Below are 24,932 nucleotides of genomic sequence, written 5' to 3'. Positions count from 1 at the left end.
TATGCTATTCATATTTCGTTAAATACAGTGAATGTGTGAAAAAGTTAAAGATGACAGAATAACTGTAGCGTCGTCTGCATCTTGATGCAGTTTCTAAGATTAAAATTACTTTAATTTAACTGATCAACACAAATACAAAGTGGCATAATATAACTGATTGCTTACCAGCATTAAAACCTAAAATAAAAACCTTAGGTTTTTTCTTTGTACACAGCGTCCGCTCCGTGGATAAGGATGTTGCAATAACGCCGGCGGCTTTATTATTAACTGACTGAATATACCTGACATTTAGATATGAAAGTTTATCATCAACAGTACCTGCGTGAAACATTATGAACATTGGTGATCATCTGCCGACTCGACTGTTTCTGCACGTTCTCAGTCCGCTTAATTAACGGCTTTTCGTTCTATCCGCGTGAGGTAAACATTTTTGTTCTGTACTTTTTTACTTGCATGTATTTCTACATATTTTCGGCCAAGTAACACTCAGAATATAATGTAAGTTATTATAGATAGCATATAAGCTTGTTCTGAAAGGATGACAATTATAAAAATTATCCATCCAGCTTAATTTAGCCAAAATAATGATTTATTCGTTTTCATACTTTATAGATGTTAATTTATCTACTAATATATTATTGAAAATGCCATAAATAAATATTAATTGCCTTCTGTAAGCTATTGCATTCGTTTTGTACATTTATAGTTGCATGAATACTGTCTAATTTTAATTTCTTTAAGACACTGTTGTGTTCTGTATTTACCGATGCTCTGTAAATATGCACTTAAAAAACCTTCTTGTTAGAAAATCGTTCTTCAATTAATTTTTTTTTTCAAAAGTATATTTAGCTGAAGCCTAGTATAGCTTGTTAATCTTTTTCTCATAAAAGGAAAGACATGTAACTTAGCCTACCCTGCTTCTACATCGGTGCAGCTTGTTCTGGATTTAAATAATAATTTTATTTTAGTAAATGAAGGCGGTAAAACCGCATTGCGCAATAGTGAGCCACGCAAAATCACCGCATTTACCTTTTAATCACAGTTTACATCGGGATATTGCCAATTCCATGTATACAGGGGTAACTCTCTCTGCTCACGCATGTAAACGGATTATTCCGAATGTTTCAGAAACCCGAAACCCGACCTTAACCTGATCATAACCCGAATATTTACAGCATGTAAACGTAGTCACTGATCTATATAAATGACTGGATTGCGCATGACGTCACACTTGTGAAGCCACCGCGCCGCCATGTTGGTATACCCAAACGTTCTATTAAATCAATGGACGTTATCAGATTTTAATGATAAAACATCACTTTACTCGTCTTCGTTTTTATATGTGAAGTTACCCTGTACATTATTACAACACAAACGTCCTAAGCATGTAAATAGTTATTTACTGAAAGTTGTACATTTTGCGTTTTAATCAGTTATTATACATTCATCTTTATTACAGTATCAGATCAGCAGACATACCGCAGCATATTTAGTATTAATGACAATAAACGTGCTCATTCTGAAATCTAAATAAATAATCATGCTTTGTACCGCATGTGCTTGCAATAATTTGCTAGTTTTGTAATTATCTTATCTAAACTTACAAGTTACCTAAACTTATTTAGAGAAATAACGCTGACCGTCACAGTGTAGCTGAATGTAAAAAAAAACTTTATTTATACCCGTGTCATTAACAAATGCCACAGACACACTCCCCTTAACGGTTTTTTATAAATCCATTATCCTGCCCGATTAAAACATAAACATTGCAAATAACACCAGAATTAACCAATAATTAACGTACATATATCTTAAAAATTAACCTTGTGTAGCTGATACGCTGTAAAGGGGGTAAATTCTGATCATGATTTTGAATGGAAGTCAATGACGCCCTCTGCCGGTTGGGTATACCAAGATGGCGGCTCGAACTCTGCGCTGGCTTCACCTCACGCAGTTACGTCAAGCGTTCTATGCGCAATCCAGTCATTTATATAGATCAGTGGTGGGGAATGAGTTAAGACGATCAAGTCTTTACATAAAATTGTTGCAAGGGGGAAAATCTGCCCAAATTCTGCCCAATTATCTTTTAGGAGTGGTTTCCCGAACAGGGATTATAGCTTAAGCCAGGACTAGGCCTTAGTTAAATTAGGAAATATAACTAGTTTTAACAAAAATGCCTTACTAAAAACATTACGTGTGTGAATTTTGAGGCAAAACAAAGCACACAGATTTATTTTAAGATATGTCAGTGCAAGTTGTTTTCAGTTTGGACAGCTCCAAACTAGTGTGTGGTGGCCTTAGTGGTAACATTGTATCACTGCTGGGATCAGTCCTTGAACTAACTCTGTATAAATAAAATGCCATAAAGGGTGTGTCAACATCACAATTATCATTAACAATTTGACCAGGGGTTTTAAATGCAGATCAAGGTACACAATAAAAAATGTCTACAAACTTAAGACAATTACAGGATCAATCCCAGGTAAAACAGTGCACTTTTCCTATAACATCCCAGAAATGTTGTCATGTGATTTAATGCAAATCTGGTGAGTTTTGGCCATGAGCGAGACAGGCCCATGCACTTTTCCATGTACTGACCTGTTGAAGTGAGCACTGTAGGTTTCTTATTTCTCACAAAGAATGTGCGTCTCAGCAATCACACACACACACACACACACACATGCCCACTTTCTTATAATGTAGCTCAGTCAATAGCCGCTAGCACAAATGATCTCATTTCCTCTTGTTATCTGACCTGTTTCAATCAGCCACGAAAGTGCTAAAGAACATGTTTACCCAGAGATCTGTCTGAATAAACCAGGGTGTGAAGGGTTTAAAGGAATATTTCGCATTGTTTTATGGTTAAATCTCTTTGTCAATGGATCTCTTAAACTGTGAATCTTGAATTGAGGGTTGTGCTGTTGTCAGTATTGGTTGATGTCTCCACAGCAGCAGACAGTAAACAGATCCATTGAGCATGTCAATCTCCAGTGACAAAATCTCACTCTGTTTAAGGAACGTCTGTCGATGTCTGTCCGTCTGCCTGTCTGTCTGTAAGTGTAAAGCTTACGGTTTTTCAGGTTTGTTTTGCCAAAGGCCTGTAGTGTATGAGTGTCAATGGGTTTGACTCCTGCTGATGTTTGTAGGCCAATGTCAAACAAGGATTTAAAGAGCTACTTTATAACATGTGCTTAAACTGTATTCATGGTTAGTTCTAGTTAATAAGTTTAATTGGTATAGCATTGCGTTAGCAATTATCCCCAACAAACACATTGCATTTATTTTGAGTCACTTTGGATGAAAGCATCTGCCAAATAGATGTAATGTTAAGGTAACTAACTAACTAGTAACAATAATAACCGATCTAAATAAATAATCAGATCCAGACATAAAAACATCATTGATCCATGATGAGCATGTACACTTTCTTTGTGTAAATGTTGTTTCAAAGATTATAAATATTAGATGATTAAAATGGATGTTGGCTCGAAAGTCTAGGTTATGTTTTACTTTAACTTCCTAACATGTCTTCAACAGGCTGTACAATGACCCAGAGCTATAACTCCTTTATCTCAACATCTAAAAAAACACCACTCTGTATGTTGACATTACATAAATATATTTCCATATACAGCAGAAACTCTGAACATTTCTTCTTTTGTCCCCTTTGTATTCCCTTGAAGGCTTTTGCTAGGTGTGTGAGATTTATTGCATGCTCTAATAGATGTGGAAAATGTATTATTTTTCCTTAGAGCAAAAAACATATGAAGACTTTATCTTTGCCCCCCCACCCCTACCAAAAAAAAAAGAAATACATTTTTGGGTGTCTTTCTCTCTCTGATTTCTAGAGGAAGACAACATAAATCTAGCAAAGGCCAAATCCGCTGGGTCTCCGGCAGTGAAACGCAAAACCAGCCGGGGTTAATGGAAGTGCACGTGAAGATTTATTTTAATTACTCCATTGTAATTTTTTGGGAATTTAAACAAAATGTCGTCTTTGTTGAAGCGAAACACTAAATTATTCCACATCTGTATGGAAACTGTAAGGTAACCCAGAGTTTTAACCCGCAGTGAATGGACAGAATGATGCAGCGATACGGAAATGATTAAAGCCACAAGTCTGGACCGGCGGGATTGATTCTGGAAAGAGAGGAAGTGGGTCACATTTATCAAGGTATAACATTTTAGTTCTCTAAATCTTTCCTCTGATCACTTTATTTAAAGAACAAACAGTTCAAACACACAAAATATGCTTTATCTGTTATGAATGACATCAATCCTTTATGTTCTGAATAATGATTTAAACCGAACATTAACATGAACAAAAACAATGCATATGACATGTAAAAATATGATAAAAAATATATGTAAAAAATTAAATATGAAAGCAATTGTATTAAATTAAGGAAAATTTAACACTTTAAAGATATAGTATATTATATGAACGAAGGAAGGTATTTTAAGTAATGTTTGTAACTAAAATGATCATGAGCCACATCACTTCCATAGTATTCTTTTTTCCTACTATGGAAGTCAACAGGGCTCATGAACGGTTTAGTTACAAACATTTCTCAAAATATCTTCCTTCAAATTTTCATTTTTTGGTGAACTATCCCTTTAAATTATATGTTGAACTTTAATAACATTATTTTTACTTCCTAACATGAATCAACCATAAACAATACTTTTACAGAGTATATTCATTTCTTAGTTTGATACACATTATATGTTGAAGGGATAGTTCAACATTATATGCATTAGCTAACAAACTAACACTGGAAAATATATTTTTACATTTATATCAGCTTTATTGATCTTCAATGTTATTAATAAATGGAAATGTTAGTATAAAAAACTGTTATTTGTAATTTATATGCATTGTACGCATAATTGTTGATTGTAAGCATAATTGTTTTATGCATTATCAGATACAACTTTTTTTTCAAAATGTACTGGATAAATTTTAGTTAGTGGATAAATTAACACTAAGAAATTAATATACTCTGTAAAAGGATTGTTTATAGTTGATTCAGGTTAGGAAGTAAACATAATTAGTGCTGCGAAAAGATTAATCGTGATCAATCGCATACAAAATAAAAGTGATTTTAGCATAATATACAAGTGTGTGCTGTGTGTAATTATTATGTATATATAAATACACACACATTTATGTATGCATTTAAGAAACATTTACATGTGTATATATATTTATTTATATTTTTATATATTCTATATTGTATATAAATAAAAAAATATATATGTATGTGAGTGTGTTTAAATATACATAATAATTACACACAGCACACACACATTTTATGCAAAAATAAACTTTTATTTTGTATGCGATTAATCGCGATTAATCATTTCACAGCACTAAAAATAATGTTATTAAAGTTAGTGTGGCATGGATGGCATTTATTTTCAAGAAAGGTTGCACATTTATATTTAAAATAATACAATAATGGAAATGCAAAATAGAAAAAGTCAAAAAGCTATCTAGATCCAGTTGTTTTGTTAGTTGTCAATGTCAACAAAGTATCAAAAAACTTGTAGGGCCAACTAAGTGTATGTAAAAATTATAAAAAATCTGGGTTATTTAGACTCTCAGAAAATAAAAGTACAATAGTTGTCACTGGGACAGTACCTTTGCAAAAAGTACACTTTTGTACTTAAAAGGTGTATATTGGTACCTCAAAGGTACACATTGGTATCTTTTACGGGGAGCATACTGGTATCTCAAAGGAATATATCTATATCAAAATGGTCTTTTAAAAGCAACCGTCCCCAGTTTTGCAGTTCTGAAGTGTGATTGGTTAAATTCTATAGGATTTCCAGTAGACTTGTGTGTATTCACCTGGAAATAAAGCCAAACTGTGGTCACTATTGATTGCTTTACATGTCAGTCAGATGGTCTCTTGAGCCACCTCACCATCAGTCTAAATGTCTGACTATGAGAGACTACAGTAACTTCATATGGTACTGTGAAAAGATCTTGGGGACATTAGATGTTTTAACAAAAAATGCTTTTTTATTAAAAAAGTGCATTCATATTTTTACTGTCACGGTACTCAGTTGGCTGGTATGTCACAATAAAATGTTGCAGCAGTTCAACGCACAGATAACGGCGCCTCCATGTGGAGGTTCAGAAATACAGAAGACATATGAAACCAAACACATCAATCATTTCAGCAAATAAGTGGCAACATCAGAAGGGTCATATTCCTTTTCTGCAGTTCCTCCTAAATATTGGGTCAAACCAGACCTTTATAAGCATGCTTATATCAGATCTTTACAATTATTTTTAACTTGGTTATTTATACAGTGGTAAGTAAACTGAATGATAAACAGGCAAAGTTAGCCATTTCACTTTGAGTGTGAAGTTCAAGATATTTAAATAGAAACATTGATATTATTGTAGCAATATTATTAAAGCAGCATGTAATGTTTGCAGTGTGAATAACACAGATTTATTAGCTATACTTAAAATAATATTACAATAAACTGAAAGGAAAGAAAGGATTTTTAAAGGAATTAATTTCTTGATTAATAGAACAAATAATAATTAATGAAAATATTTAAACTCCTATAGGTTACAATTAAAGGGATAGTTCACCCAAAAATGAAAATTCTGTCATCATTTTCTCATCCTCAAATTATTTTATATGAACACAAAAGAAGATATTTTGATAAATGATGGTAAGCGCACAGCTGATTGTAATCATTGACTTCCATAGTAGGAAAACAAATATTATGGAAGTATTGTGATAAAGGATAAAGAAGATACATTTTGAATTACATTGTAATTCCTACTATGGAAGTCAATGATCACAATCAGCTGTGTGCTTACCATCATTTATTAAAATATCTTTTTTGTGTGTTCATCAGAATTTTTTTTAAACAGGTTTAAAACAACATATGGATGAAAAAATGATGACAGAATTTTCATTTTTGGGTGCACTATCCCTTTAACAGTGATGAAAGAAAACAAGTAGCACTTTATTTAGGTCCTGTTCTACATGTAAGTATTATGTACTTACTGTAACTGTGTAATTACTAGCTACCAGCCCTAAACCTAACCCATGTAGTAATCTTATATTATTTTGTGTTTTGTTTATTAGGCTAAGTACACTGGAAGTGCATGTACTGTAAAACAAAGTGCAAAGAGAAAACTATGATGACTTTTAATTAAACATTGTGATTTAATACTCTCTTCCATATATTAGTACATATACATTATTAAAAAAACCCTGTTGCACTTAAATCTTTAAATTTAATCAACTTAATTTGATAATTCATTCACTGATAATCCAGATATTGTCTTTACTTAAACAATGGAGTAAGCATCACTTAATATTTTGTGTTTTGGACCAATGCTTAAAAATGTTTGTTCGTTTAACTTTTCAGCATACAAAATCAATTAAATTAAAACATTTAAGTAAACTGAATTTAATAATTGAATACCCATAATCCTTTGCGTCTGAATATTTCGATTATTTTCTGCTTTTTCACAGAAAAAAACTGATTCACAGTTCACAGAACTTTAACTACATAAATATTTGTTAATAAAATGGTTTAAGCGCTTATAGTGATGTTGTTTTGTTGTAAATGATAAGTTTGTTCGGCACATTTTATTTTATTTCTCTCCACAGTACTGACAATGCATGTCAAAAAATATAAATTCTAAAAATGACTTTTGAATTAGCTTAAGATATTATAACTTTTTAAAATAATTTATAGCAACTCCTCACTTATAGTCAAGAAAGTTGAAATGAAATGTAAATTCAAGTTGATTAAACTTAAAAATGTAATTGCAACAAGGAATTTTAACATTGAAAGAGACATAAACATTTACTGCATGGTAGAAATGAAAAAGCACTGTTTTGTAGAGAATAATGTTGTCTTATAATATTTGTGTACTGTATGTAGTCCATAGGCATGGTCGTAACTCTCTCCAACCACGCAGCTGTGAAGGGGCTATTTTTAAAACCTCGACGCATGCTGGGATATCTCGACACCCTGCATTAGCACGTGTTTCTCTGGGCTGAAAAGGAGCTGATGATATTATTGCTTATAATTTAAATAACCTACCGGCACATGTCTTTAAGGATACAGTACTGCTGCCAAAGTATATACCTATAAAATGCTCCTGCTTACTGACCATCACACCCAACACCGCTGTTTAATGCAACGCATTGAAACAATAACTGAATGAATTAATCCATGGATCTTGTAAGTTTTCTCTGACACTGTAAGACCCTGTTTTTATAATATGAGCTAACACAGCCATGACAGCAAATATGACGGTGTAAATACGACACTTGTTCATACAACCCGAATTGCGTTGTTTTCCCCATTTATTAGTGTTCGATTAAACCTCATTTTAAGCAGTTTGCTGTCTTAATTGTTCCTTCTAGTACTTGAAAAAGGCCAGTCGGTTAGTTTAGACAGTTTATATAAACTAAAACGATTCAACAATTTTAGTTTGCAAAGTAAAATTTGGGATAGGGGATAACTTTACAAACTAAATGTTTTACATAGTTTATGCCTAAATGCCATTGTTAGGCTACTAGTTACTGATGCAACCATTACCATAAAAAAGAGATTTAAAGCTCAGTATGTTAAAAGTAACAACAATTTACGATCTACAATTTGGAGGAGAATTTTTTGGAAGAAATTATTGTTTAGAGATATTACTAGTAGCTAACTATTAAGATCACAAAGAGAGCTGTGTTCAAAAAGCACAACTGATACTCTAAAGAGGCATTTTGATTTCGACCTATATTTACTTCATGAAACTCAAGCACGGGCAGCCACGTCCGCAGCCTCATCGATACGCCCCATCATGCCGCACCTTCTAAGAAAACACCATGTCAGGCAAATCTCATCTGTGTGTTTGGAGAGAAACCGGTGCCAGCACGGTTCAGCAGAGCTCCCACCTCATCCATCAGGACTGTAGAAAGGCCTGGCCAGAGGCTGACCAGAGCGGCACGCAGAGCCGCCGGCCCCTGACTAAAACACTTCTGACACTGTAAAGTCACAATATTACTGCAAGCGCAAACCTCATTCATCTTCAGCAATGCAACGGACGTGGTGTAAAAGGTGCTCACGGACGAACCCACAACCTGAACTTCTAGATGAATTCACAGTGAACAAAGAGTGTTCGCTTAGCATTTACACAAACTTTTTTCTCTTGCTTTTCCTCTTGTTATGTCATGTATTATTTCAGTATTTAAAAACAAAGGAAATTTTACAGTAAGATAAGTGTTTACATTCACACTTAAATTAAATGCTTGTTCTGATCTTTACCCGTCCCCCTAGTCTTTTGTTTCTCATCTGCATCATCTCAGCTGTCTGGACATAACTACAGTAGGTACCGTAGTCCAGCCCTCGGTGGACGCTTAGAGTATCACAACCCATCCACTGAACGCATGGTGCTATGGTCAGATGTGCCGACGGATGTAAGATTAGAGGGCAGACCCGAGCAGCTCTGTATTGTTGTGATTTAATAGCTCTGAATATTAGTCCTTTTTGAAGTGAAGCGCAGACAAGCAGGCCTCCGAGCATATAATTACGGGTAAGGGCAGGGACCTGGTGAAGCGGGGCTTTGAAGAGCTGCAGGGTCACCAGAGGTGAGCCGAGGATCTGACAGAAGCAAGAAACACACAGAGACGTAATTCATCCGATTCGCCTTTAAACTTGCCACGGAAGGAGATCAACTCCTATGTGCACCATCAAATATTTCCTTCCGTAAAAGCTTTATTTCATGATGAGGTCAAAACTACACACTGTGTAACAAAATGTGTAGTGGTAAAGTGCAATTAGCCTGACTCTACTGTATTCAAATTACAGTATTTTACTGTAGAGGTTTGAGTCCAGATTTCCTTCCACATCTACAAATGCACATAACAAGGTTAGAGGAATTTGATTAGAGCAAAGTTTGAAATTAGCCAGGTAGGTTATCAAATTAAACAACAGGATATATAATCAAAGATGGGAGGAGCTCGGCTCCTTTATTTAATCAGATGGCAACTGTGGCATCTCCTCATATCTAATGTGCTGTATTTCCTCTAATTCACTTTCTTTTATTTATATGCATTATGTGAAATATCTGATCATGAATAAATAGGACATAATTTCATTCCATGCCGCTTTTCTGAACCTGATTCAGCTTTATTTTTTGCAGGGTGATAAATTGGGAGGAGACCGGGGGTTTCTACCATTCAGGCAAACTGAAATAGGGTCAAAACAAAAATCTAATCTAATTGCTGATTAAAACAATAAAATTTTTGAGTTCTCATGAAGCCCAAACCCACAAAAATGGTTCAACTGCTATTATATCATTGTAAAACATAGCTCTAAAGACATAAACAAAAAGCAATGAAACATAACAGCCCTAAAAAGTATATTTGAATCTATTATTTTCTAGAAACCTTGAAAATCTTGACCTTAGCACCTGAACCCTTGAGTATCAGCCTTACGGTGCGTTCAAGAAGCCCTGGGTTATTCGTATGAGCCGGTAAATCCCGTTTACGACATAACATACTTTCAAGTCACTTTTGTCCGTAATGCTATCATATTTTGTGTAGACCGCTTATTTTGTTGTAAATAAAAAACAACCTGATAACCTTCAACAACAGACATTTATCGATTCTGCCATGTTCCTCACTGACACACCTCCAGCTCATAAACTTCAAGAAAATCTTGAGTCCCCACTTGCTTTTATGGCTTTGTGGTGGCATCACAATTACTGGTAGCATCTCATAAATACAATATATCCGATGTGACTTGAATGCACAATTATATAGTAAATACTACTGCTTGCATCAAAAGCTGCAATTTGATTGGCTGCAGCTATGTGAGTCAGGGTGCACAAAATGTATTGCAATAATTATGATTCTTGATATGATGGCCCTCCCCAAAACAACACAATTTCCACAGTGAAGTCTAAACCAGTGTGGGTTAAAAGCTTGTGAGAACTTTAATGCAACATAAAATGAATAAACTGAAAAATTGCAAACCTGTATGGAGTTATATATAGATTCTGAATCTGTCGATGGGCTGAATGCCTCGCAAAACAAATGAAACTGTAATAGATCTCTTTTCATGTCCATCAGACTGACCTATTCTGTCTACCCAGCAAGCAAATATAACCAAATTCAAGGTTATTTAGGGTAGAAGTGGGTTACTCATAGCCAGGCTATATTGGGTCTATAGTAAGCTATCATTTTATTGCCTGCTGGGTAAGTTCTTGTTTGTTAGAAGATGTACCGGACTTTATGCTGATAATGTTGTATGGCCTACATCCAATTGAGCTTAGCACATATGCTGAATTTAGACTCATGGTGTCATATTCTTTGGGTTTTTAAATCTCAGGTTGAGTACTGTGCTTCGATTTTCATTTTTTTAGTCTTGACTGGAATAAAGGCTGCATTGTTGGCAAGCACAATTTGATGGCAGGGGTTTAAAATAATGTGCATGTGGGATGATGTTTCCTGTGCACCTAATACAGCCCTGGGATATCCACTCCTCTGACCTCTGCTTAAACTGCAGAGACATTTACATCCTAGTCAAATAGCTCACCTCTACGTTGTACCTGTTCTGTGAAAGGTTGAAACTGGAATGGTTCAATTCACAGGCACAAGATCAGATGGAAATTTTGTCCTAAAAATGTAAATGTTGCCAAAAGGTTGCTCTGAGGACTTGCTACGAGCTACAGGAGTTTTAACTTTTTCAGATTTTTCTTCTAAAATACAATTGTTGAAATGCAGGTTCGGATAATATGGGGAAACTGGTTCATAATAATACATCTGACTTTTTCATGGAAAAATAAATGAAAATATGTAGGTTTTTTGTTAAGAGTTTGCTTTTTACAACTCTTTAGACCTTATAGAGTCCATATTTGTTTCTTTAAAACATCAACTTTGTCTCAGATGTTTCTCCTCTAATTCAGTGAGATTTCTTTAATCAAATCGTGCCCAGACAGCAGACAACTCCAGGCCGGATCCACGCCAAAGTCAGCAGACAACTCAGCAGAAGTCATCTGTATTCTGGGTAATTTCTTCTACATTTAGGCCCAATCCCATTTCTCTGTCTTACGCCTTCCGCTTACCCCTACCCCTTAGTTTTGCACGTTCACGTGAGGGTAAGGGCCAATTGGGATAGCCCTTACTCTCAAGTGAACGTGCAAAACTAAGGGTTAGGGGTAAGGGGAAGGGGTAAGATGGAGAAATGGGACTGGGCCATAATCTCATTGCTGTCTAAGGGTGAGCTAGAACTGAGATATTACACTTTATAAAATGCTAGACTATTTTCAACCCAGCATTGAATCAAAAATTTGACCCAGCAATGGCTTAAAACAACACAGCATAGGTTCAAATACAACCCATCAGGCTGAGTCTGTCTCTTGTGGACCCAACACTGGAGCATTTGCCATTTTTTCCTATAAATGCATCAAACATACACATAGGCTATGCAGTCTAGAGAAAAGCAGAGAGAGAGAGAGAGAGCATTTGGCAAGGCCATCTGCCAAGCTGGGGCAAAATTTGGGCACTCTGCTCAGGTTAACATGCAAGCACTTTATTTTGGGGGCAGTTAATGGCCCAGAATTTTAAATTGAGATGTTTAACAGGTTCATATCCCGCTGGCTGACGACGCAGAAGTTTATGACTCACTTATAGTTATTGGGTCACCCTATACTTACTACAGGGTCAGAATGTGAGCACCATTAAATAGTAGGCACAATCTGTCTGCAATGATAAGCTGTTTGGCAGCCAATCATAGGACATCTTGTGTTCCTGATAGGTCATAAAAAGAATAAATAATTAGGACTGAAAACATGTAAAGCTCCAGATCTCTAAAACATTACAGTCACTCTTCTTTTTACATCTTTATGCTTGACCAAAGCCAGACTGCTGTCTGGCGACATACTGTACTGGCTATTAATCTCAATACTAAATATAGGATTTTCCTTTTTGAATACCCACCTAAAAGAGTTAAATACTTACATCATCGAAGCAGGCCTGTATTGTTTATACATCTGCTGTATGTTTTGTTAATACTTATTTAAATAGTGACAAATTCATTATGATCAGTTTTATACATATAATTACAATAATTTAATTATTTTTGTTAATACTAATTCTGTTATTAACTAATATAATTTAATTATAGCTATTGATGAGCCTAATGTGTTATTTTGCAATACTTTATATTTATATTTTTAACAGGCCCTGGTGAGTGACATTGTTTACCTCATATTTTGGGCAAGTGCTACTTTTATACCCTGTGTGCATATATCGCTTAAATTATACATCCGTTTAAAGTGGCATATAACTACTCTAAATGATATTCCCACTCACTTGCTCCTTCATTGTGGTCATACTGTCAGGACACCTGAGTGGGCACAAACTGCCAGAGATCACATTTCATGTCCAACGTCGGCTTGTTGGTCTGCTGATTTATTGTGTAGGGCTGGAACATAATGTAAAAAAAGTTAACATCGCAATGGAATGGATACAACACAGAGGCAAAAATCTCACCCATTTGTGTGGGTTCACAATACCCTAAAGCATTATCATTCCATTCATAATCCCTACTCGTCTCTACAGCCACAGTCACGGGTGTCGTATTACCCCTCTGTTGGCACAGCTTCCGTGTGTGTGTGTGTGTGTGTGTGTGTGTGTGTGTGTGTGTGTTTGTTTTTATCACTTTGTGGGGACCGCAACCTGACAGCACACTCACGTTGTGGGGCCCGAAAAACTTTGTGGGGCCATTTTGCTGGACCCCACAAGGATTATCATTGGAATGAATAGAAAACACTTTGCTGATGTCTAGTGTAGAAATCTGAGTTTGGCCCACAAGTGATGAAAAAAAAAAAATATGTGTTTAAGTGTGCTAAGATTTTGCTCACTACTGCCCCCTTATTTCGCTTAATGGTAGTGCACTCTCACACACTCGCACACTCGCAGCCAATGAACGGCATGCTTGTTTGTCACGTGGGTCAGTAATTGACGTGAAGTCACCTGAAGTGTCGTAATGAAGACGGTTGAGGACATCTTGATGATTACACGAGGTCAGAAGGTCCACGATGGAAATATATCTTCGCTGGAATAATCATTTGGAATATTCATCATAAGGTAATGTACCGAATTACACGTTTGTGATACCTATGCTATGAATAATGAAGAAATCAATAACCTAGATTACGTTAAATAACTTTGTTACAGAAAGTAGATAGGGCTAACGTTAAATGCTAGCATTAGCAACGTTAGCGCCAGCAGTCAGCCTTCCGTTAAGACCTTACTAACTTAGCTCAGCTAGCGTTATTATCTTAGTGGACACTAATTAACATTTGAACCACCAAAAGTCCCTAGTTTCTGGGCAGTGGAGGTCAGGCACCTCTTTGCAGGACCTCCGCGGGGGAAGGCGAACGCCGGGCATCGGCGGCCGAGAGGGTCGAGGGGGCCTGAAGATTAAACCGCGTCCCGCGGGAGGCTCCGCCACGCGTGTTCCTGGGTAAATTGAGTAAATTTGTACTTTTACTTCGTTACACTGTGCGGCGTTCCTTCGTTACTGTATTTTAATTCATTACGAAATGTGTATTTTATTTTAAAATTGCTGTCTCGTGTTTCTGGGACTAATGACTCGATTGAGTCGGTTCCTTACAATGTATTGAAAATAAATGAATCGTTTGAGTCGTTTTTTTTGCAAAGTGCGCCAAACGTTTTGAATTGTTTTGCGAATCAGTTCGAATGAATTGTTCAGATCGCCTGAAAAACTGAATCTCGATGCGGATTCATCCACAAACACACATAACATACAGTGTTGAATGACTTGAATATGAATGAATCTACTATATTTATTTACTAAAAGCAGAACTTTACACGTGTACCCGCCATTATATACGCGCGACCTGTTCATTGTCAGATACACGCGCAACCTCCGGAAATACCTCCAGAGTTAATTTTTATAGAAATGCTTATCTATTATGTGTTTGTGTAAAGTATTATTTAACTTGCACTGTTTGTGTATGCTGCAATTTTACACGTACCGTTACATACTGTGTGCCCTTCTTAAGTATTGGGAAAATACAGGCAAACATTTTCTGCTATGGAGTCAAGAAATGTATAACATTAAAAGGTGAATGAGACAAAAGTACAGAATGTAGGTATGACAAAATTTTCAAAAATCTCAAAGGTATGATATTTTTAATATTAGAAATCATTGGAAAAAGTTATATATTGATGTCTATCGAAGCTGTGTGACCGAAAATGTTGTATTCACATGTTTTTACTTATAACTTTATCATTTTATCAAATATCTGCCTAAAATTGTATTTCAAATTAAATCATTAATATTTACTGGTTTAGTCAAAATGGGCATCAGACCCATGGTAACCATGATAACCAATAAAATGTGACATTCTGTTATTTTGATATTTATCTGACCATTTTCTGGTCTCCACAGAAAACAGAGAAATATGTCTTTACTGTACGAATATTTTTTCCAAGAGTAAGTAGTAACTTGCTACTTGTTTTTTTTTTCATTGCATACTTTTTTACTTTTACTCAAGTACATTTTTTAAAGTAACACGTTTAGGACTAAAACATATTTTTTTATATACAGCAAACATATCCTCACTATCTGCTAGCTGCCTGTCCCCTTAACACACTGTAAAAAATGCGGTCTCTGTAGACAGCCCAGGCTCCAAGACAAGATGGATTTAGGAGTGGGGGTTGGGCACCCTTATGACTTTACATGAAGCACGGAAGGGAGGGGGAGGGGTGAGCTATCCTCAGTTTGGTTTGATAATACTTTTGATAATTATTTATCCATCTAGAAAAAAATAGCCAACTCAATTTTATGTCACAAGCCAAAAAAAAACAAACATGCACACATCCTTGTTTTTGATAATTTGCGAGGCCCCATGACTGGGACATCACTTGTGGGATTCACCCTTTCTAAAAGAGGTATGCGCCTTAAAAAAATCACGCAAGATCAGAAAACATTCATAAACGCATATCTCACTTGATAAGCTCAAATTTAAGAACTGTTGCATTACATGAAATTGTAGCTTCTTTTAAATTAAGCACCAATTAAATTTAACGTGAAGTGAAATCGCATACAACATGGCACTTGACATAATCTGCAAGTCAGTGAAATGGTTGTGCCAATATGTTTGACAAAATTTTCTAAAGTAGAAAATCATCATACCCTGTCAAAATCGATACCTTTTGTCATAATGTACACCCTGAAAATTGAAATAAATTAAACCTACATTTTGCCAGCTGTATTTACACATTAAAATCTACGCATCAAAATAAAATGGCATTTACAAAAATTCAGAACAATTATTTCAATTTGATTAGTGAAAATACCTGGTTTGGATAAGTGATCAGCCCCTTAGAGTAACCAATATGAAATTGCTTGGGTACAACCAGTCACTTTCCAGATAATACACCATTCTAAATGTTTTTTTTATACTTGTTACAGACAAGTGGACAAGCATTAATGTCAATCCCTGATGATTCAGATTATTGCAGAGGTCTTTAAACAGTGGTACAAAAAAAATATATTTTTAGAAAAACAGTTGGGTGATTTGAGGATGATCATTTTGTGAGTCATATCAGATTAAATGGTCCAACTGCGCAAAAATCATATTTAACAAGTTTTTTTTTGTCAACAGGTTTTAAAGTAATTGCCCTGGCAATGCAGATACACAAGGTAAGTACAGTTTAAGTAGTAGCCATATTGAGTAGTTGAATGACAAAATACAGTATACTGTCTTATTGAATTCTTTTGAGTAACTTTGCTGAAAAAGTATTTTTATTGTTGTGAAATGGGCAACTCGCCGTGAGAATATATCTCAAACTTGTATGCATACACAATGGAGTTGCATAAAGTTCCTGGAATATCTAATTTGGAGTTATTGTCGGTCATGTTCCTAATATAATAAAATGTGTATAAATTTTGTTTTGTGGTGTATCACATGAAATTGTGTTAACAATTAGTTGTAGCCTAAATAGTGCAATTAAATTATTTGGCACAGGAAGAAGTCACTAGGAAGAGGAAGCGGCTAAAACCAGAAGCTGTAGCACTGCAACATGTCCGTAGTGCCACAGACAGCACATGTTTTTTGGAGGCACGACACATAAATCAAATAAAAGGCAAGTTTAACATGAAATGTTTTACAAATTTGATTTACCACAATTCTGGATTATTTATGTATATTTTTGTACAGTGAATTTTGATAGCCTTTACTGTCAATAAAAAGTGGTTACATGGTGCACTTGCATTCTTGCCACATCAGATGTTATATCTTTATGCATTTTATGTTGATAGGTCGTGGTGTGTTTGCACTGTCCCCATTTCAAAAAGGGGATTTTGTTGTGGAGTACAGAGGAGAAATGATAGACTCTGCTGAAGCTCAAGCTAGAAGGAATAAGTATCATCCATCACAGGCAGTTTTTATGTTTGACTTCTACTGGCATGACAAACAATGGTGGTAAGAATCTAGTCAGCATTCAAACAGTTTACTTTTTGAATAGCATACATGTATCCTTCAATAACAAGTTCACTTTTTCAAAACTCTGGGGAAAAGGTGAACTTGTTATCAACCATATTATGTCCCAATCTGAAAAAAAAATATATAAACAGTGTTAAAGGGGATATCCAACAAAAATTCTATGTCTATGGTCCAAAGTCACTAAGTCATAATTTGACTGTCACTCACTCTGTCACTTATCAAGCAGCTCTCTTACCAAGGGAGATGAGGGCTGAGCTATTAGGATTGCTACATCAGCTGGAGACATGGACTGTGTTCTGTCCAATTGGCTAAGATAGAACTTTTGTGAAATAATGAGTAAATGTGTGAAAATTCTCTGAGATAACACAACCTTGGTGGTTCAATGGCTTTTGTTTAGTTTAGTTTATTTGTTTAACAGGGACAATGCACATTAATGAACATGATTGTAAACGTGCCAGAATTAGCCCAAAGGTTATTTTTCATCTGTAGCCCTCTGACAGAATATTAGACACACTGTTTATATTTATTTTATGTGATAAATGTTTGTCGCGTGGCTTATAGCTAACTTTCTGACTTGTATGCTAAAGATGGAAAAAAGCCAGCTTGCGGGCTTCATGCACATATGCACAGTTGTCGCGTGCACGACAGCTCTACCTGGGAAAACATTATAGTGCAAAATTTTTTCCTCTAATATAGACTAGGGCTGTCGCGGTAACCGCGATCCTGTATTACCGTGCTGCTGAGAAGCTTAACCGCATGGAGGACAAATAAAGTGCAACAACCGCGCTTTTCACGTTAAATTCATATATAGCTATGCCCTTCTTGTTTTTCACATCATACATGTATAATAAAGGCCAAATAGACTGAAAGAGTTAAGAGAGTAACTTGTTTTTCGTAAATTTCAATTCAAAATGTAATACTATGCTATTCATATTTCGTTAAATCATACAGTGAATGTGTGAACGAAGTGAAACTATGACAGAATAACTGCGTCGCCTGCATCTAGATGCAGTTTTAAAGATTAAAATTACTTTAATTTAACTGATCAACATAAATACAAAGCGCCATAATATAACTGATTGCTTACCAGCATTAAAACCACTTTATAACAACCTTTATAGTTTTTTTTCTTTGTGTATCTACAGCGTCCGCTCCGTGGACAAGGAAACTGCAGCCAATAACGCTGGTTGCTTTATTATTAACTGACTGAACACTTGACTCTTACCTGGATATTTAGATTTTAAAGTTTTTCATCAACAGTATCTGCGTGAAACATTATAAACATTGATTATCATCTGCCGACTCAATTGCTTCCGCGCGTTCTCTATTTTACAGAGAGTCCGCTTAATTAACGGCTTTTCGCTCGGTCCACGTGAGCTAAACATTGTTATTCTGTAATTTGTTCTCGCATAGGCTATATTTCTACATTTTTCTACCAAGAAACACTCGGGATATAATGTAAGTTGTTATAAATAGCATTTAAGCTTGATCGAAATGATGACAAATCAGTCTGACCAAAAATGATCTATCCAGATGAATTTAGCCAAATTATTCATTAGCCAAAATATTAGTTTTCATACTTAATAGATACAGATTAATTTATCTACTAATATACTATGGAAAATGCCATAAATATTCTTTGCCTTCTGTATTGCATTCGTTTTGTACTTTAATTTATTTTTAAGACACTGGTGTGTTCTGTATTTACCGATGCTCTGTAAAATTGCACTTAAAAAACTTCTTGTTAAGAAATTGTTCTTTTTATTATGTTGAGCAATAGAAAGGCCTTTATATTCTTTCAGGTCCTGTAAATGATTTGTATTTATCATTTTGCCTTCTTTTAGCATTGATGCTGCTGTGGAAAATGGATCATTGGGGAGACTGGTCAATGATGACCATGTTAATCCTAACTGCCGGATAAAAAAAATTGTTGCAGACGGAAAGCCACATCTAGTCCTGTTTGCTTTACAAAACATAGAGAGAGGAGACGAGATCACATATGATTATGGTGGAAGTGATTGGCCTTGGAGGGTAAGTTACATTATATTACAAAGTGTGGGTTAAAAAAAGTTACTTACAATTTTGTTGTCATCTTTTCCATCGTAATGTTACAAGAGGTACTAACTTTCCTAGCAGAATTGTACAACTATTGGTTGCTTGAGCAATGATTGAAGAATTGACTGTAATCCATGTTTTAGGTTAATGAAAAAAACCAGGAACTGGTGGAAAGTTCCAACACAAGGACCCAAGACGGCAATGAGGTTTTCCCTTCGATTCTGAAGGTGAGTCTTCGTGTTTGGTGAACATGCTAATATACTTTTACCTTTCTAGTGGAAAGCAGCAATCATATTCCAAGTTTATGTAACTTATTTTGTCCACTGTTCTACCCTTGTGGGGTCCAAATATCAATATCTTCTACATTTCTGATTTCCTATTCATTTTGTCATTGTAACAAGAAACATTGCTTTTAATTGGAGTTTCTTTTGGTAATGACAAATAGATTTCATCCATCACTTGGTCATTTGTAAGTCTATAGAAGTACATGTTTATACACGCATAGACTGGTCTACCCTTGTGGGGTCCAAATATCAATATGACTGATAAAAGTCTTATAAATTTCTGATTTCCTATTCATTTTGTCATTGTAACAAGAAACATTGCTTTTAATTGGAGTTTCTTTTGGTAATGACAAATAGATTTCATCCATCACTTGGTCATTTGTAAGTCTATAGAAGTACATTTTTATACACGCATAGACTGGTCTACCCTTGTGGGGTCCAAATATCAATATTGCTGATAAAAGACTTCTTTCAGTTCAAAATCAACAATGTATATCATGTAGTGTTAATGCCTTTGATTGAACAAAAGAGCTTGCAAATGAATTGGTGTTATGATGAATCATATGTGTTATAATGCGTACAAACATGTTGTTGTTCGTGGGTTTACTGCTTTAGGGTTTAAATTGACAATTATTAAATGTAATTCATGTTACAGGTTGATGGTGCACATTCTACCAATGTGGGCTTTGAACAAAACAACCAGGAACTGGTGGAAAGTTCCAATACAAGGATACAAGACGGCAATGAGGTTTCCGCTTCGATTCTGAAGGTGAGTCTTCTTGTTTGGTGAACATGCTAATATACTTTTACCATTCTAGTGGAAAGCAGCAATCATATTCCAAGTTTATGTAACTTATTATGTCTACTGTTCTACCCTTGTGGGGTCCAAATATCAATATGGCTGATAAAAGTCTTATAAATTTCTGATTTCCTATTCATTTTGTCATTGTAACAAGAAGCATTGCTTTTAATGGTCATTTGTAAGTCTATAGAAGTACATTTTTATACACACATAGACTGGTCTACCCTTGTGGGGTCCAAATATCAATATTGCTGATAAAAGACTTCCTTCAGTTCAAAATCAACAATGTATATCATGTAGTGTTAATGCCTTGATGATTGAACAAAAGAGCTTGCAAATGAATTGGTGTTATGATGAATCATATGTGTTATAAAGCGTACAAACATGTTGTTGTTGTTCATGGGTTTACTGCTTTAGGGTTTAAATTAACAATTATTAAATGTAATTCATGTTACAGGTTGATGGAGCACATTCTACCAATGTGGGCTTTGAACAAAACAACCAGGAACTGGTGGAAAGTTCCAATACAAGGATACAAGACGGCAATGAGGTTTCCCCTTCGATTCTGAAGGTGAGTCTTCTTGTTTGGTGAACATGCTAATATACTTTTACCATTCTAGTGGAAAGCAGCAATCATATTCCAAGTTTATGTAACTTATTTTGTCCACTGTTCTACCCTTGTGGGGTCCAAATATCAATATCTTCTACATTTCTGATTTCCTATTCATTTTGTCATTGTAACAAGAAACATTGCTTTTAATTGGAGTTTCTTTTGGTAATGACAAATAGATTTCATCCATCACTTGGTCATTTGTAAGTCTATAGAAGTACATGTTTATACACGCATAGACTGGTCTACCCTTGTGGGGTCCAAATATCAATATGACTGATAAAAGTCTTATAAATTTCTGATTTCCTATTCATTTTGTCATTGTAACAAGAAACATTGCTTTTAATTGGAGTTTCTTTTGGTAATGACAAATAGATTTCATCCATCACTTGGTCATTTGTAAGTCTATAGAAGTACATGTTTATACACGCATAGACTGGTCTACCCTTGTGGGGTCCAAATATCAATATTGCTGATAAAAGACTTCCTGCAGTTCAAAATCAACAATGTATATCATGTAGTGTTAATGCCTTGATGATTGAACAAAAGAGCTTGCAAATGAATTGGTGTTATGATGAATCATATGTGTTATAATGCGTACAAACATGTTGTTGTTGTTCATGGGTTTAGTGCTTTAGGGTTTAAATTCACAATTATTAAATGTAATTCATGTTACAGGTTGATGGTGCACATTCTACCAATGTGGGCTTTGAACAAAACAACCAGGAACTGGTGGAAAGTTCCAATACAAGGATACAAGACGGCAATGAGGTTTCCCCTTCGATTCTGAAGGTGAGTCTTCTTGTTTGGTGAACATGCTAATATACTTTTACCATTCTAGTGGAAAGCAGCAATCATATTCCAAGTTTATGTAACTTATTTTGTCCACTGTTCTACCCTTGTGGGGTCCAAATATCAATATCTTCTACATTTCTGATTTCCTATTCATTTTGTCATTGTAACAAGAAACATTGCTTTTAATTGGAGTTTCTTTTGGTAATGACAAATAGATTTCATCCATCACTTGGTCATTTGTAAGTCTATAGAAGTACATGTTTATACACGCATAGACTGGTCTACCCTTGTGGGGTCCAAATATCAATATTGCTGATAAAAGACTTCCTGCAGTTCAAAATCAACAATGTATATCATGTAGTGTTAATGCCTTGATGATTGAACAAAAGAGCTTGCAAATGAATTGGTGTTATGATGAATCATATGTGTTATAAAGCGTACAAACATGTTGTTGTTGTTCATGGGTTTACTGCTTTAGGGTTTAAATTAACAATTATTAAATGTAATTCATGTTACAGGTTGATGGAGCACATTCTACCAATGTGGGCTTTGAACAAAACAACCAGGAACTGGTGGAAAGTTCCAATACAAGGATACAAGACGGCAATGAGGTTTCCCCTTCGATTCTGAAGGTGAGTCTTCTTGTTTGGTGAACATGCTAATATACTTTTACCATTCTAGTGGAAAGCAGCAATCATATTCCAAGTTTATGTAACTTATTTTGTCCACTGTTCTACCCTTGTGGGGTCCAAATATCAATATCTTCTACATTTCTGATTTCCTATTCATTTTGTCATTGTAACAAGAAACATTGCTTTTAATTGGAGTTTCTTTTGGTAATGACAAATAGATTTCATCCATCACTTGGTCATTTGTAAGTCTATAGAAGTACATGTTTATACACGCATAGACTGGTCTACCCTTGTGGGGTCCAAATATCAATATGACTGATAAAAGTCTTATAAATTTCTGATTTCCTATTCATTTTGTCATTGTAACAAGAAACATTGCTTTTAATTGGAGTTTCTTTTGGTAATGACAAATAGATTTCATCCATCACTTGGTCATTTGTAAGTCTATAGAAGTACATGTTTATACACGCATAGACTGGTCTACCCTTGTGGGGTCCAAATATCAATATTGCTGATAAAAGACTTCCTGCAGTTCAAAATCAACAATGTATATCATGTAGTGTTAATGCCTTGATGATTGAACAAAAGAGCTTGCAAATGAATTGGTGTTATGATGAATCATATGTGTTATAATGCGTACAAACATGTTGTTGTTGTTCATGGGTTTAGTGCTTTAGGGTTTAAATTCACAATTATTAAATGTAATTCATGTTACAGGTTGATGGTGCACATTCTACCAATGTGGGCTTTGAACAAAACAACCAGGAACTGGTGGAAAGTTCCAATACAAGGATACAAGACGGCAATGAGGTTTCCCCTTCGATTCTGAAGGTGAGTCGTCTTGTTTGGTGAACATGCTAATATACTTTTACCATTCAAGTGGGAAGCAGCAATCATATTCCAAGTTTATGTAACTTATTATGTCTACTGGTCTACCCTTGTGGGGTCCAAATATCAATATCTTCTACATTTCTGATTTCCTATTCATTTTGTCATTGTAACAAGAAACATTGCTTTTAATTGGAGTTTCTTTTGGTAATGACAAATAGATTTCATCCATCACTTGGTCATTTGTAAGTCTATAGAAGTACATGTTTATACACGCATAGACTGGTCTACCCTTGTGGGGTCCAAATATCAATATTGCTGATAAAAGACTTCCTTCAGTTCAAAATCAACAATGTATATCATGTAGTGTTAATGCCTTGATGATTGAACAAAAGAGCTTGCAAATGAATTGGTGTTATGATGAATCATATGTGTTATAATGCGTACAAACATGTTGTTGTTGTTCATGGGTTTAGTGCTTTAGGGTTTAAATTCACAATTATTAAATGTAATTCATGTTACAGGTTGATGGAGCACATTCTACCAATGTGGGCTTTGAACAAAACAACCAGGAACTGGTGGAAAGTTCCAATACAAGGATACAAGACGGCAATGAGGTTTCCCCTTCGATTCTGAAGGTGAGTGTCAGGGCTCTACACAAACCTTTTCCACTGGTGTTACTTGAGCTACTAACTTTTTTTAATTACTGGCTCAAAACACGATGATTTGGTATCACAAATGTTTTCACTGCGTGCCTATGACCTAACTTCAAATTCCATGAATGTCATTGCTGGTTGTTACTGACAGCATAGGGGATTTTCTATTAAAGGGGTGGTTCAATGGTATTTTAAGCATTCTGACTTATTAACACAGTTATAGAGTTGTTTCCTCATGCTAAACGTAGGCAAAGTGTCAAAAAAGCAGTTGTGCATGTTACAGAATATTTCTGTGCCGAATGCACTTCGCCAGGGTTCGTACAAGTTTCGGAAAGTTTTTTTCGATTACAGTTCCAACTGACATTTCGGGGGTTTTCTATACGTATCACTTCTTTATATGGGCACTTCCCCCGGAAAACCCCGCACACCGTCAATCAGCGGGAGACGCTAGAACTTTCAAACATCATATCACGCGAGAGAGCACCAAAGATAAAGTGTGTTTTTGGATGTAAGGAGAAGAAAGTCAGCCTTATGAAAACAATGGATATAGTTTATTATCCGGGGTAGCAGCGGAGTTTTGCGTGTGTGTTTGGTGAGCTGAATTTTCCCCACCTGGGTCATGAGTTGCACGCGGTAAGACTTCTGTCTTATGTTGGAAATAGGTGCGTGCATATTATATAAATGACACGAACATGTAGTGAATCATAAGTTATAAGTGTTGCATGACTCGTACTCGCTCTTCCCGC

General features: G+C 35.4%; 1 protein-coding gene across 4 annotated transcripts in view; it reads left to right on the top strand.

The window, feature by feature from the left end:
• The first annotated feature begins 13,666 nt into the window (after positions 1–13,666).
• The window catches only part of LOC135732719 (uncharacterized), a 32,525-nt gene continuing 21,259 nt past the window's right edge, over positions 13,667–24,932 (top strand). Inside the window, exons 1-12 of one of the 4 annotated variants that reach the window (XM_073812877.1) lie at positions 13,669–15,510; positions 16,685–16,722; positions 17,048–17,165; positions 17,341–17,503; positions 19,369–19,555; positions 19,723–19,806; positions 20,519–20,632; positions 21,123–21,236; positions 21,954–22,067; positions 22,589–22,702; positions 23,420–23,533; positions 24,055–24,168. In XM_073812877.1, coding sequence (XP_073668978.1) covers positions 16,708–16,722; positions 17,048–17,165; positions 17,341–17,503; positions 19,369–19,555; positions 19,723–19,806; positions 20,519–20,632; positions 21,123–21,236; positions 21,954–22,067; positions 22,589–22,702; positions 23,420–23,533; positions 24,055–24,168 — 1,251 coding nt within the window. In that variant the 5' untranslated portion in view covers positions 13,669–15,510; positions 16,685–16,707. Of the gene's footprint in view, positions 15,511–16,684; positions 16,723–17,047; positions 17,166–17,340; positions 17,504–19,368; positions 19,556–19,722; positions 19,807–20,518; positions 20,633–21,122; positions 21,237–21,953; positions 22,068–22,588; positions 22,703–23,419; positions 23,534–24,054; positions 24,169–24,932 lie in introns of all 4 variants that reach the window. The other 3 variants (XM_065250988.2, XM_073812878.1, XM_073812879.1) reach the window with 3 other exon arrangements.

Source organism: Paramisgurnus dabryanus, chromosome 20 (genome assembly GCF_030506205.2).
Source record: "Paramisgurnus dabryanus chromosome 20, PD_genome_1.1, whole genome shotgun sequence".
Taxonomy (NCBI): Eukaryota; Metazoa; Chordata; class Actinopteri; order Cypriniformes; family Cobitidae; genus Paramisgurnus; species Paramisgurnus dabryanus.
This window is presented reverse-complemented; position numbering and strand designations above follow the sequence as displayed.